The 13,336-nt window shown below is 51.4% G+C and overlaps 4 protein-coding genes across 4 annotated transcripts; 2 read left to right on the plus strand and 2 right to left on the minus strand.

Moving 5' to 3' along the window:
• Positions 1 to 806: 806 nt before the first annotated feature.
• Z517_02895 (uncharacterized protein) lies at positions 807 to 3,119 on the plus strand (the record flags this gene model as incomplete). The annotated part of the gene is made up of 1 exon (XM_013432003.1): positions 807 to 3,119. One exon carries the CDS (start codon positions 807 to 809, stop codon positions 3,117 to 3,119), a length of 2,313 nt encoding a protein of 770 aa, XP_013287457.1.
• Positions 3,120 to 3,801: 682 nt separating this feature from the next.
• On the plus strand, positions 3,802 to 4,740 carry Z517_02896 (small COPII coat GTPase sar1; the record flags this gene model as incomplete). The annotated part of the gene is made up of 5 exons (XM_013432004.1): positions 3,802 to 3,820; positions 3,888 to 3,991; positions 4,167 to 4,206; positions 4,269 to 4,334; positions 4,400 to 4,740. The coding sequence occupies 5 exons, from the start codon at positions 3,802 to 3,804 to the stop codon at positions 4,738 to 4,740; spliced, it is 570 nt and encodes a 189-aa protein (XP_013287458.1).
• Positions 4,741 to 6,593: 1,853 nt separating this feature from the next.
• Positions 6,594 to 7,780, minus strand: Z517_02897 (serine/threonine-protein phosphatase PP1; the record flags this gene model as incomplete). The annotated part of the gene is made up of 4 exons (XM_013432005.1): positions 6,594 to 6,686; positions 6,746 to 7,045; positions 7,126 to 7,527; positions 7,601 to 7,780. The coding sequence occupies 4 exons, from the start codon at positions 7,778 to 7,780 to the stop codon at positions 6,594 to 6,596; spliced, it is 975 nt and encodes a 324-aa protein (XP_013287459.1).
• A 2,241-nt stretch (positions 7,781 to 10,021) lies between these two features.
• Positions 10,022 to 12,459, minus strand: Z517_02898 (uncharacterized protein; the record flags this gene model as incomplete). Its single annotated transcript, XM_013432006.1, has 2 exons — positions 10,022 to 12,292; positions 12,418 to 12,459. The coding sequence occupies 2 exons, from the start codon at positions 12,457 to 12,459 to the stop codon at positions 10,022 to 10,024; spliced, it is 2,313 nt and encodes a 770-aa protein (XP_013287460.1).
• Positions 12,460 to 13,336: the final 877 nt, after the last annotated feature.

Consider the following 13,336-nt stretch of genomic DNA (forward strand, 5'->3'; position numbering starts at 1 on the left):
CTCACAAATCTTTTTTCTTCTCCAAATTTTTCTCTTTCCTTGCCATCCAAACCATCCCATTCCGGGTACCATTGGTGCCATTATTGGTGGCATCCTCTGCCACACTCTGCCACCCTCTCTCGCTTGCTGCTATTCCGGCTGCCCGCGATTTTCCCTCATCTTTCACCCATTTTCCTCTTCACCGTCGTCCTTTGTTCATTATTCTTCCTCTCCAAATTTTCCCTCTCCACTCCCGCATCCCGACTGCTCCCTACAAGCACACCACCTACGATTACTACCACCCACTCCCACTTCCCGTCCTCGCCATCCTCCATCCGTCTTCTTCCTACTGCTCCTCTCATCCAGCACCTTCGGTCTCTTGACCATACTCTCTTCTCGTAAGCAATCTGATTCATGCCAACTCATATACTCGCATCTTATTGACACCTTCCAGATCTCCTGTCTCTCGAAATTACGCTCTCGCAAAAGTCCTGGGACGCAGCAGTCACCGCAGAACGCCACCTGTCGCGCCGCACTCTCCCCTCCAAAGACACTCCGGTTCACGCTCTACCACTCTGCTGGTGTTCAGAGGAATTGACTTTTTATCTTCACACAATGTCCAAGTCGAATTTATAACAGCGGCGGTCCCTGTGGGCCAACATAAAATCATTTCCTTCACCAACCAAACAGTGCCATTCGGCTACTGGTGTTGGTAGCGTTCTTGCCTGAACTTGATCGCCATCTGTGTCGGGCTGTGGGAAAAAGTTCCTGCATTCTTCTTCAATACCTTTACATCACTTGCTTTGTCACTCCTGGCTGCAATTCAGATGGCGCATCACCAGAAACACCAGATGGACGCCACCCGAAGAGGTTCAGCCATGCAGAGTTTACTCAAAATGTTTAGTCTATCAAACGCCCCCACAGTTCCTCTCGGTGACGACGAGCTCAGTGCGGACGCTGATGAACCACCGGACGACCACGTATCCCCATTGACCGTCGTCCCAACGCGAGAGGCAGCCTACCATCGATCTCCCGCTCCTCCCAATCCTCGCCGCGAGTCTCTTTTGACTCGAGCCATTCTGGCGGAATCCAAGCACGAAGATGATTCTCATAGATTTGCCGACCGTGGGCTATCGACGACTTCCTCCCATAGTACAGCGAGCATGCCCTCGACTGCCGAGTTGACGAGTGATGGGGACTCCAGCCAGTCATCGTCGGCGACGCCCAGTCCACCACCTCCTTCAGGACGCTTCGGCACCCTCCTCAACTTCAAAAAAACAGGCTCCAAGGTGCTCATCGCCCCGGTGACGAAGGACGAAAGGGAAGCAGTGGCAGAAGTTGGCGAAGCCGCGGTTGAGAAGACGCTGGGCCGCAAGCGTTGCATCATGTTTGCGTGTGGGGGAACCGATTCTGAGAAGAGCAAAGAAAGCGAGGCATTAAGCAAGCAAAAGCCGTCAGCCGGACAACCCGAGCCCCCCAAGCGGAAGTGTGCACTCACCTTCGCTTGCCCCTCTCGAACGAGCACAAACGAGATGAAAAGCTCCCCCGCCAAGCTACGGGCTGAAGCAAAGAACGCACGGCGCCCGTCTCCTGCCCCTTTCAGGCGCAAATCCACCTCAGAATCTGTCGACCTCTCCAGCCACTCGACCGACACAGCTAGAGTAGCTAGTCCCGAGAAATTCAGACTCACCCCACCCTCCCCAAAGGCAGCCTTTCACGAATTTGCAGCATCTCAGGATGAGACCGACGCATGGGTTGACAAGCCAGATGTCCACAAGGAGAAGCTCACCTTTGATGATTGCATGAAAAAGGAAAACCGCATCCGGCAAATTGGTCGTGAAGCCGAAGAGGAGGCGGAGGAAGAAGAACGAGAACAGGAGGAACTCGGAAATGCATCTGAGGATGAATACAATGACAATGAGGATGATTTCGCTCCTTCCGACGATGGCACCGATGGTGGCAATGAATCTGACGACGAAGGAGGCTTCGCTAGCTCCGACGAAGAGAGCGATGGCGGCTCCGAATATAGATTCTGGGCGCCCTCGAACACCGGTGCGGGCATGAGCAGTGACCATCTCAACATCAGCCACTTCAGCGCCCGTCGACAATCCGAGGCAAGTTCCGTCGAGTCTTTGATTCGATCGAGTACGCCTCCCCTTCATTCAATGATGAGGCAAGTTGGAAGACGTCGCAATAACAACGCCTTCAAAGTGCCAAAGATGAGACCTGGCACACCAGAGTTGCCCGACAGCACCGACTTTGTCTGCGGAACTCTTGACGAGGATCGTCCTTTGGAGGCCGCGTACATCTCATGCCGCGAGCAAAAGAAGCGAGAGAAGCACATCCCCATCCCCCAAGATATAGATCCGAGCTTCCCGACGACTGATCCGGAAGACAACGAAGAAAACAGTGACGATGAAGAGGTCGACGAATCGCAACACAGCTCCGAGGGCCCGCGATGGCTCAAGGACGGGTTTGCAGATTTCGACGAGGAGCATCATGGACGCCGGAAGGCGTCGTTCACCATGCCAATCGCTCATTCACCCTCTCCCCCCCACACTGCATTCGGCGGAAGAGTCGGTCGCAGCATCCACCGCGTGCCGCCGCCGAGGCATGCGGTTGCACGATCACCACCACCTCGAAAATTGTTTGGGCATTCTCCCACTCGACTGAGGTCACCCTTTCCGCAAGCTAAGCTGCGTTCTCCTCGTGGGTCGCCGACAAACGCTGGTATCCGGACCAGGATCAACCCAAGAGGTCTTGCTCAACGTCCTGGCATGGAACGGACAGCGTCCCTCCCTGATACTCCTAATCCATTCTTCAAAAACTTCCACATTGGCAGTCCTTCCATCTCCAATATTGCGTCTGGAGCTGTCACGCCCGCTCTTGAGGAACCATTCCGTCCAGACATGCACGTTCGTGGCCCCGTTGACATTGTTGCCGGGCTTGAAAAGAAACGCCAAAAGCGCAAAGAAAAATACTGGCGTCAACATTGTCGGAAAGCAGCCAAGGAACAGTCTGAACGGAAACCGGTTCCCGGTCGTGGAGCGGAGCGCATGAAAGAGCTGGGTCTAGAATGTGCTGAGCGAACAAAAGGCTACGGCATCGGGCAACAGACTCAGCTGGTACTTTCACTTTGATTCCCTTCAAGTCCACCCTTTTACACATATATTGTTTTACTTGTCGACCATTTCCCCTCGGCTCACTTAGAGCTTTTTTTGAACATATATCGGTGCGGCTTAGCGCTCGAATATGACGAATTGATGATGGGATTGGGTGGGAGCAACAAGGGTTATCGCACAGCCAGCATATCATTTTTCACAAAGCACGGTTTTGGGATCCAGGGGGCATTTTATGCATAGCACCGGCGCACGTCGCGGGAGGCGCATCTTGCGTTGTAAATATGTGACATGACCATCAGCATGGTCCCCACAATATCAAAAAAGCTCTCTCGAGTGGCAGACTCGATTGCAGAGCGTGATATGCACAAAAGCACCAAGAAGTATTTTGTTTATTCCTGTTCATAAGTCGATCAACGGTTGACGCCGAGGACGCCAAGAGTGATGTAATGTGACCTTTTGCGTTGTGTCTCACGTGACTTTGCATCACGTGAGATATTCTTCGATCCAAGTCTAAACTCCGAGTATTTGGGATTCTTTCTCTTTTCGGAACTTCTCAACGGTGGCACCCCATCACCTCACTTCCTGCCGTGAGATCTGGCCGAGTGCGTTTATCACTCTTATTCTCGCGATCCGCCCTCCTCGTTAGTTTCGTGCTCCCATATTTTCAAAGACCACCTCTGCCTCGTTCGGACGTGCAAAGATGTGGATCATAAACTGGTGTATGTGTAATGGACTTCCTGCGCTTGTGCAGAGGACAGACTGACCTGATGGTTGTTATCACTCTAGTCTACGATATCCTCGCCTCTCTGGGTCTTCTCAACAAGCATGCCAAACTCCTCTTCCTCGGTCTCGATAATGCGGGAAAGACAACACTATTACACATGTTGAAGGTGAGAGGGCTCTGAAGCAACAAACCGCGGAGTTTGTGTGGTGCGGAACTGGATAGGAACAGATTGGGACTGCCTATCATGACCCATGGCTTTGATCATGGACGTGAAGGAGCTGCAATCTTGGACTCGGTTCGGTCGTAGAGTTCGAAAGCTGACCATGCGTGCTTCTTTATAGAATGACCGTGTCGCAATTCTGCAACCAACCTTACATCCCAGTATGTACATCCCCAATGATCCTCTTCGAATCAGTATATTATACTGACAACCTCTGGCACAGCTTCCGAAGAACTCGCCATTGGAAACAACAGATTCACAACCTTCGACCTGGGTGGTCATCAACAAGGTACGTTGGACACTATTTCGCAGCTCTTCGGGGCGACGCAGCCAGGTGGACTGACTCCTGCGCAGCGCGCCGCCTCTGGCGCGACTACTTCCCCGAGGTATCGGGCATCGTCTTCCTCGTCGACGCCAAGGACCACGAACGTCTACCGGAAGCCAAAGCAGAACTCGATGCCCTACTGGCAATGGAAGACCTCGCAAAGACGCCGTTCCTGATTCTGGGAAACAAAATCGATCACCCGGATGCGGTGTCAGAGGATGAATTGAGACATCAGCTAGGCCTGTATCAGACTACGGGCAAGGGCAAGGTACCACTCGAGGGAATCAGGCCGATTGAGGTGTTTATGTGCAGTGTTGTCATGAGGCAGGGTTATGGAGAGGGTATCAGGTGGTTGGCGCAATATGTTTGAAAGACAGCAGAGCAGATGATGCATAATGACAAAAGGGAGGCAATCCCGACGGCCTTCAGCGATCGATACGTTCAATCTGTCGAGCCACAATCCCCATAGTCCCAATTTCACCCTTTCGTCAGAGAAATCAATCAATCAATCAGTTCCTCAAACCTCGTCCGCCGTCCCATTCCATGCACACACATACATCAACCATACCAAATCAATGGGCCCTTGGTACGAAGAGGAGTCAAAAATCGGAGTTGATAAGACACAATGTCATTTCCTCATTTGAGCACCGACCACTCACATGCAAACCCCCATCAAAACATTTTGACCCGAGACAACACGATACACATGCTGGAAGAAGAACATACAAGATAAGACGAGAGCGCGAGAGGCAGAAAGAGAGGAAGAGAAGTAAAACAAGAACACAGCAACGAAATACACAAGACTCGGGCAGAGAAAGAGAGAGAGAGAGAGAAAAGACAGACAGACAGACTAAACGAACATCCGGTCGGTAGAGAGGGAGGCAGGTTAGTCAGGTAAACAGGTAAACAAGTACTAGACCATTGAATGAATGGATGAGATTTTCTGTCGATATTTTGACCGCATCCATCATCATCACTATCGATCCAGTCTGTGCCAACACACACACACACACACATATATATCTCCATACTTACCTATATACTTACCTGTCTGCCTACCCACCTAGCTACGTAGTAAGGGAGAGTAAGCCAGAGAACATACAGATATCCAAGCTCCACATGTATGTGTATAACGAGTCAATGTACATGGTATGTATGTGCCTTGTGGGGGTATATATGTCTATATATATTTATACGTGTTGTGTTGAACGTCCTAGGTACCTAATGTGTAGATATAGCCCTCGAGATGGGTCCACGAGGTACAGCTCACCTCTGTTGTTCCCGGCTCCCAAGGTCAGCGACCACAACACTCAATCTGGAAGATATGGCGTAGGCAAGACATATAGGCGAAGTTCGTCGTACGCACGACTATCTCGTCTCATCCCAAAATAACAACAAAACCCTCTATTAAATTCACAGCATACTACTTATTTAAAGTCATCTTGATACAGAGGGAGCGGATTCAACTGCTAACTCGATGCGTAACTGCTCTGCTTTGTGTCGTGTGGTATGATCTGCTTTATTCTTGTTCTGCACCGTGCATTCATTCATTCCATGGGCGTTTCTTTGTCCGTCCTTCATCACCGCATCGAAAAAAAGGGCAGGAAAGCAAAACCGGCATTTGCGTAGTACATTTGGAATGGGGAAAGTAGTCTCGCCTTGCGCCCTGCGCTCCAGCAACATCTCTTTTCCTTCTTTCCCACAGACAAAAACACATCGGCAGTTACACCGCGAACAGGGGGGTCAAGTTCCGGGTGGTCAAAAAAGCATTCTCCATGTCTCATACACCACGACCCTGTTCCACAAAACATCACTATCCCTGAGCCCATTTCCATTGAGAGCCCCATGAAAAGTACTTAGGCCGACTCGTCCTTGACCTTTGCCTCGACCCAATACCTTGCCGTCGAATTTGTCGTCATGACCGATTTTGCCATTGTGGATACTAAAGACTGGCGTCCGACCTCCAAAAATCTGACAGGTCCGAGGGGCTAGTCAACGTATTGATGAAAATGAGTAACTGGGAAGTCTTTCGCAGCTCCAAAAAGATGAGATGTTCATGAGAGCGTGGAAACTATCAAGTGGTGGCGGTTGGTCACATGCTTCGGAACCGGAGGGAAAGGAGACTGGTCGAGTGCGAGACCGGATCGACGGGGAAGCCAGAAGGTGACCCTATCTTCTTCCAAACCTGCTATCAATGACATCGATCAGCCCGAGTCGAAGGGACTAGGTTTTGGATTTGCGAGACGGAGTATTGGACCCGCTTGGGCTCTTGGAGCCATACACGTACTTTTGTTTCTTCTCGGCAGGTTTGAGAATCTGGTGCGGGTGGAAAGTCAGCAAGGATACTTCAAGGATCCAGAGGGTTTGTGCCGTACCTGGAAGGAGCAGAGTAGACTTTCGTCTACGCTCATCATGGCACCAGCATTGTCAAACTCGCCGCAGTAGTTTGGAGCGCTGAACAGGGTGACCAGCTGTCGCTTGGAGAAGAACTCGTAGCCGTCTTCCACCACTTGATGTGCACGACAGATAAGGTCCATGTCATGTTTTTGCAGGAATCGTGACACGACATCGGGTCCAAAGGTGAAGGACACGCCACGATCGTTCTCACTCCAGCCGGTGATGTCCTTGTCGGGATCTGACCAGAGTAAATCGCAAAGGAGGCCGCAGTCCGGAATCTGTTGTTCGTTAGTGGATTCAGTACTCATGTAGAACAGCCGGGACCGTGCCGGCTTCGCAAGCAGGTGGGAACACTCACATCTGTCGGTCGCATGACACGGCGTATCTGTTCCATTGAGTTCAGATCCGGACTCAAGCCACCGTGCATGGTGAAGATCTTCTCGTCAATGATAGCGGCGATCGGCAAGCAGTTGAAGCAGTCCGTAAATGTCTTCCATAGCTTAATATTGTATCGACGTTTGCACTCATCGTAGAAGCCGTAAATACGGTTGATGGAAGCGCACTCGTGGTTGCCACGCAGAATGAAGAAGTTTTCGGGGTATTTGATCTTGTAGGCTAGAAGCAAGCAGATAGTCTCGAGGGATTGCTTGCCTCGATCCACGTAGTCGCCGAGGAAGAGGTAGTTGGCTTCGGGGGGGAAACCGCCATATTCGAAGAGGCGGAGAAGGTCGTAGTACTGGCCATGAATATCGCCACAAATCTACGACGATGATAATCAGTGTGACTGTTTTCCGCGAGGGCAGATTGATGTTCAAAGGAGGAGCAATTCGTACCTTGATGGGGGCTTCTAGCTCGAGCAATATCGGCTGCGAGATGAAGATTTCTCGCGCCTTTGTGCAAAGGTAGCGAATCTCATTTTCGAGCAGCTGAACCTGCTTCCCTGGTCTGCTTCCTCTGACCTCTAACAGGCGATCAATGACAGAATCGAGGTCTACCTCATTTGCGTCGGCCATAGTGGGATCGCCGCGGGCGGGGCAAGGGGGTGGAAGGAAGGGGGGGCGGCGACCAGGTGCGGTCGGATGAGAGGAGATTCAAGGAAATCAATGGGTGTCGAGGCGTGCAGATGGTAACGCTAGTCTGCTGAAGAATGTTTTGGATCAGTCTGGGATGAATTAATTGTAGGTGGTGAGTGGCAGCTGACGCAACTGACTAGTTCGGGGGGTGGCAGAGAGTATGTACCAAAATTGAATTTTCGACCCCGAGGCACCCAACAAACGGGTTCAGCGAGAGGAGTCCCCAATCAGACTTGACGAGGGAGGAATGAAGATCGCAGGGGACAATGACCTTCAGCAAAGAAAGGTGTTGTTATCGTGGTGGATGTTGGAGGCACAATGTGCCAGGGCTGAGGAGTGTTTTCTCGGCGCAGAGCGGGCAACGCAGTTGGGTTTCGAGAGCACCAGTTTGACACCGTACGATTTTTCTTCTTGCAGGTAGTGGGTCGGTGTCAGTGACAAAGAACCGGATTCGCGGTGCTTTGAAGAATGAGGATGGAATGAATCGAATACAGATCGCAGGGCGATTAATACAGGCGAAACGCGAGGTGAACTGCGGCCGGATGAGAAACGCAGTGCAGGTTTGCGGTGGTTATGGGATAAGATGGACTGGATGAGTGGTTGGTGGACGGAGGGAGGGATGGGAATGGGAGGGATCAGTGGGTGGAAGGCGGGATTCGTCTATTTTCTCAAATCCTGGCAGGCGGCAAGGCGGTATCCTCTCTTGGCACCAACACTCCTCGTTATGTTTTAGTTGCAAGACACAGAAATCTTCCCTCTCCTATTTCTTCTTTCTGGTTGAGTTTTTTCCTTCGGTCTGACACCGTGAAGAGAAGTACAAGGACTGTCTGGGGAAAGAGGAGGAAACATAACAAGAGCAAAACAAGAGATAGTCTTATGTGTGCAGCCTGCGAGCATGCAATTTGGGGTGAGAAAGAGAAGGAGACACCCAAGAGACACCACGAGATACGCGAGAAGGAATGAGACAGTCGCCACGAGTGACAACAACGCCAGTATCTCATTACTCAACTCACCTGTCCTCTACATCATTCAGTCAAGTTTTCTTGCAAGAAGAGCTGCGAATACAGCGTTCCCCTGGCTGCGCTCTAACTGCTAAATCGCGTTCAACTCTCCTCCCCTCCACCAACCCATCCCACTCATTAATCACCCAATCAGCCCACCCAAACACCACTGTGGCCGTGGCCTCCTGCATCCTCTAAATACCTTTCACCTTTCTCCTTTCGACCATCATCTACTGTATTTGATAAGTACGGGCAAGGCCCTTCCCATGCTGACATAAAGCAATACCTGTAACACTTCGCCTCCACCTCACGACAGAGATTTGGTATGGGTGCGCGTAATTTCCCTTGAGCATGAGCTGACGTCGCCGTGGCGACCATAAAGAATCTACCATTGCAAACCTTTCCCCCTCCCAACCTCTACAAAGCTCTTAGGCCATCACTTCGCCTTTGTGGTGTCGACTTTAGGATCCTGCGTGGTCGCTTACTCGACGACTCGGATTCCTTACCTGGGAAATTAGCCTGTGGTGACACTCTGCATACGCAGATAATCATTCGACGCTTGTTCTTATTGTCGGATTTGTGGATGAGCCTCGTAACTTCCCCAGCTATATCCGGACTCCGGGCACAGTGTGCCAGGATTCTGCTGCAGGTGTCAGCACTCTGTTATTGTAAGAGCACCATTCGTACTAAGCATAGTTCTGTGTCCATCGAGGTGGCAACGCGCTGTCCGGTAAGCAGGAGATGGATGTAGATATTGGTACTGTACTTTGGAAAGATCGCGAACATGTATCAATTGCAAACAGGCACTAAACTTCCATCCCAGTCCCATGGTCTCATGCTTTCATGCAATCATGCAGACATGATAAAAGCAGTCTGTAATAGATTCCCATCCCGTCAGAACCAAAACAAAACGCCATCGCTATGCTTCGAAAAGCACATCTGAGCAGAATGCCACGAACAATCCCATGCGGTACACAGACGCGACGACTGGTTTCCCCGATCCAGCTATACATCCCACGAAGTCTTTCGGCAAAATCGCAACGAATGGGTATATCAATGCAAACAAAACACAAAAAACCCACGGCCTCATGGCTGAGACACGAATGGCCTCTAGTAAGAATGTCAAAAGAGAAATGACCGCACATACGCAGCAAAAATCACACATGTTGGGAAGGCGGACTTATCCCAGTGTCCGCCCGCCACCAGAAACCATGACCTGGTGTCCTGACCGATGCAACGCATCATGGCTCAGGCTTTGCCCTTGCAAAACTTCAAAATGATGGCTGTTGTGCCAATTCTGGTCACCCAAAGCGTTGAGCCAATTGCTGCCAAATTCTTGTCGGAGTGCTTCCACTTTCGCTCGGTAGTCATCTTGTTGTTGAGCTGGCTCGCTCGAGCCAACAGATGGTGCCTCTGTCGAACCATCGAAAACGTCGTCCACCACTGCTTCGGCTAATCGTGATTGCGATATAGTCGGGGCACTGAGTATCGGGACGTTATCATGGTCCATGATATTGGCACTCGGCGTGATCGTCGCTGCTAAGTCCTCGTCAGGAACTCGGGCAAAAGTTTCATCGTGTGCCAGATCTACTATCCGTCTTCGGGGAGGCTTTTTCCGGCGCGTCGTGTTCATGACAATCTCCGCTGACTCGCTGTAGCCAGGCTGAGCCGGATCAGACTGTTGAACTATTACCGGGTGCTCAGTAATTCGGACGGATGGTTGTGAAAGCTCTCGCTCAACCTCGGGGACTCGATCCACCAACTGCTTTCGCTCCGAATAACCTGGCCCTGAGTCATCGACAATAATGTCATCCACGTACCCAGGCGTCTTTCGAAAGAGATTGAAGGTGGTCACTCGGTATTCAGAGTGCGTTTTGGTGAACGGGTTTCGCTTGACCCATATCCGTTTTAGATTCGGTATACCCGTGAGTCTTGCCATTTCCATAGGATCTGAGAGCTGATTGTCCTGGACGTTCAACTGTTCCAGAGACAGTAGCTTCTCCACACCTGCCAATGACCGCAAGCGATTCCCTTTCAGGTTAATTGTGAGGATAGCAGGCAGAGGCGATCTCGACAGTGACTGGAGAGAACCAATCATGCAGTTCGATAGATCAAGAGAAACGAGCCTCGTCAAGGATGCCAAGCTATCTGGGATTTCGTTGAAGAGGTTAGAAGAGAGATTGAGGGATCGAAGAGTGCTGGCTACAGGCGCCAGACTTTGTGCTGAGATGGTGGTCATGGAGTTGTCTGCCAGGGATAGATACTTCAGCCTCTGCCATTTGGAGGGAGGTAGGGTATTTAAGCTCAGCATGTTGGTGCTGCTCTCGCTACGATGCGGCTGGATCGAGTACTCGCTCGAGTAGGAACTTCCAGATCCTGTCCTTCTCACCGTCGACGAGTAAGTCCGAACATGTCTATACGAGCTGGCAGGCCGAGAGGCACTTGGCCGTTTTGGAGACACGCTTCCAGAGAGCGGCTTCGTTTTGTGCCCTGGCTCCATCGAGTCTTCATTATCCAAGCTTCCATGGGCTGGCGAGCCTGGATCAGAATGTGACTGTGCATATTCAGCTCGTGGGGTGGACGGCACTGTCCAGGAGGCGGACATGGTGGGAGATCCACGTCCTCCTTTGGTGGATCGTCTTCGACGTTTCTCAGCGTCGTCCAGAACTATGTTGGTGAGTAGCTCAGTTGGATCACTGACATTAGCCCGCTTGACCGTAAGTAGTGTCAGCTGTTCGGATATTCGATCCCATCCGAAGAATTGGCGGAAATCAAGATCCACTATGTCCAGCTGTTGAAGGTTCTTGAAAGCAAATAAAGGAACAGCAGTATCGAAGGGGAATTCCTCGTATCCCTTGATCAGCCGTGCGCGGTGATCAGTGGTAAGGCGCAAAGAAGGAAGCTTAGTAAAGGCAGAATAGAGATAGGTGAGGTCCGCCTGCGTTAGGGCTTTGGCCTTCTCGCTTTTGGATGTGCCCCCTCCCAGGCCAATGGACGACCAAAAAGAGCTCATTCCCGACATGACACTGCGCATGCTGGATACGGAATGTATCGAATCTTTATCACTCCGGCCTTTGGAGGGTTTGTGGGTTTGCAGGAAGGAGACATAGTTGGAGGGTGTAGGCTCGCTGGTCAAACTCTCGAGTCGTATGTTCATCGGCCCAACAGCTATATCCAGCTCTTCCATGCGAGATAAGAGGTAGAAGAGATGGTGAGGTGTCAGCGTCAACAATGCCGCCTTCGCGGCATGGGATCGAAAGTAGAGGCCAGCAAAGGAGAATGCTGCAGCTAGAGCGCTAGCGGAGGTATTTGTACTCGAGGAAGATGTACCAGAGGTTGGGACAGAGCTGTTTGCCGAGTTATTGTTGAGGGAAGCCTGCCGCCTGTGAACAGACATCTGCAGACTGTTTGCGAGGGCCTTCTCATGTTGGCGGATAAATTGCGCCAGAGACTGCAAAGGACATCACAACGAATCAGTCAGGATGCTTGGTATGGAGGGGGTAGAGGAATTTTGCAAGCGACTTGATCCTGTCCCGCGTGCGCATAGTTGTGATTGCGATGCTAGATAACACTTACCCGAATGAAATGATGCCCATCTTCTGTTTGCAGGCGGTCCATCTCCTGCTTTGTCGACCTCGAAGGCTCGATATGGGCTTGTAGGAAAGGCTCTTTGGGAACAAATTTTCAAGGTAAAGGAGTGTGGAGGTCTAAGACGTGCGACCCAGGAGCTGTTCGCCAAGTCAACTGAAGGCTCATTGACAGGTTGGATATTGGGAAAGACGAGAACATACGAGGATTCCGCAAAGAAATCATGGTGGCATGTGGCGTGTCAAAAGGTCCCGGCTGCAATGCCCTGTCTACGTGACCAGGCTGAAGAGACTGTCTGCAGCCGGTAAGGAAGATTGCAGATGTGTCTGTGCCTCTCTTCACGCGTGATTGCCCAGTGAGACAAGACTCTGATTCACCCGAGTGAAATTGAGGCAGAACGCTGTGTATATGGAGGAGAATTGGGACGTTCAACCAACTGTTGTGTAAGCACAAGTGGTTGCGTGACAGTCGTGGGAGAGCAAGTGACGGGCCTCGACGGGTCAGCAGTGAGATGAGCCGTGGGATGAATGAGGCTGAGAGGGGGGAGGAGATATGAGGGTGTGTATGAGAACCCAGAATACCAGCACAGAAGAGATGCAACGACGGCCGCGTCTGATGTGCAAGACCCCAGGATGTTGAACAATGGCGGTGACAAGGTAGAGTTCAACTGTCTGAAGTTTGTGTAGGGAGCGCAGGAGGGCGGAAGTGGGATGCAGGATGGAAATGGAAGAGATTGAGTGTGCAGAGTTTTGCTATCAAAAGGTAACAACAGAGTTAGATTGGGCTTGGGGCCAGGGTGGAGGGGGGACAGCGGGCAGGGCGGGCAGGCGGGCAGGCGGGCAGCTCGTAATGGGCACCTTTAACTAGAACCGATCAGATGCAGGGGCCTGGGTGGTCTGAACGGAGC

This window comes from Fonsecaea pedrosoi (genome assembly GCF_000835455.1).
Source record: "Fonsecaea pedrosoi CBS 271.37 unplaced genomic scaffold supercont1.2, whole genome shotgun sequence".
NCBI lineage: Eukaryota > Fungi > Ascomycota > Eurotiomycetes > Chaetothyriales > Herpotrichiellaceae > Fonsecaea > Fonsecaea pedrosoi.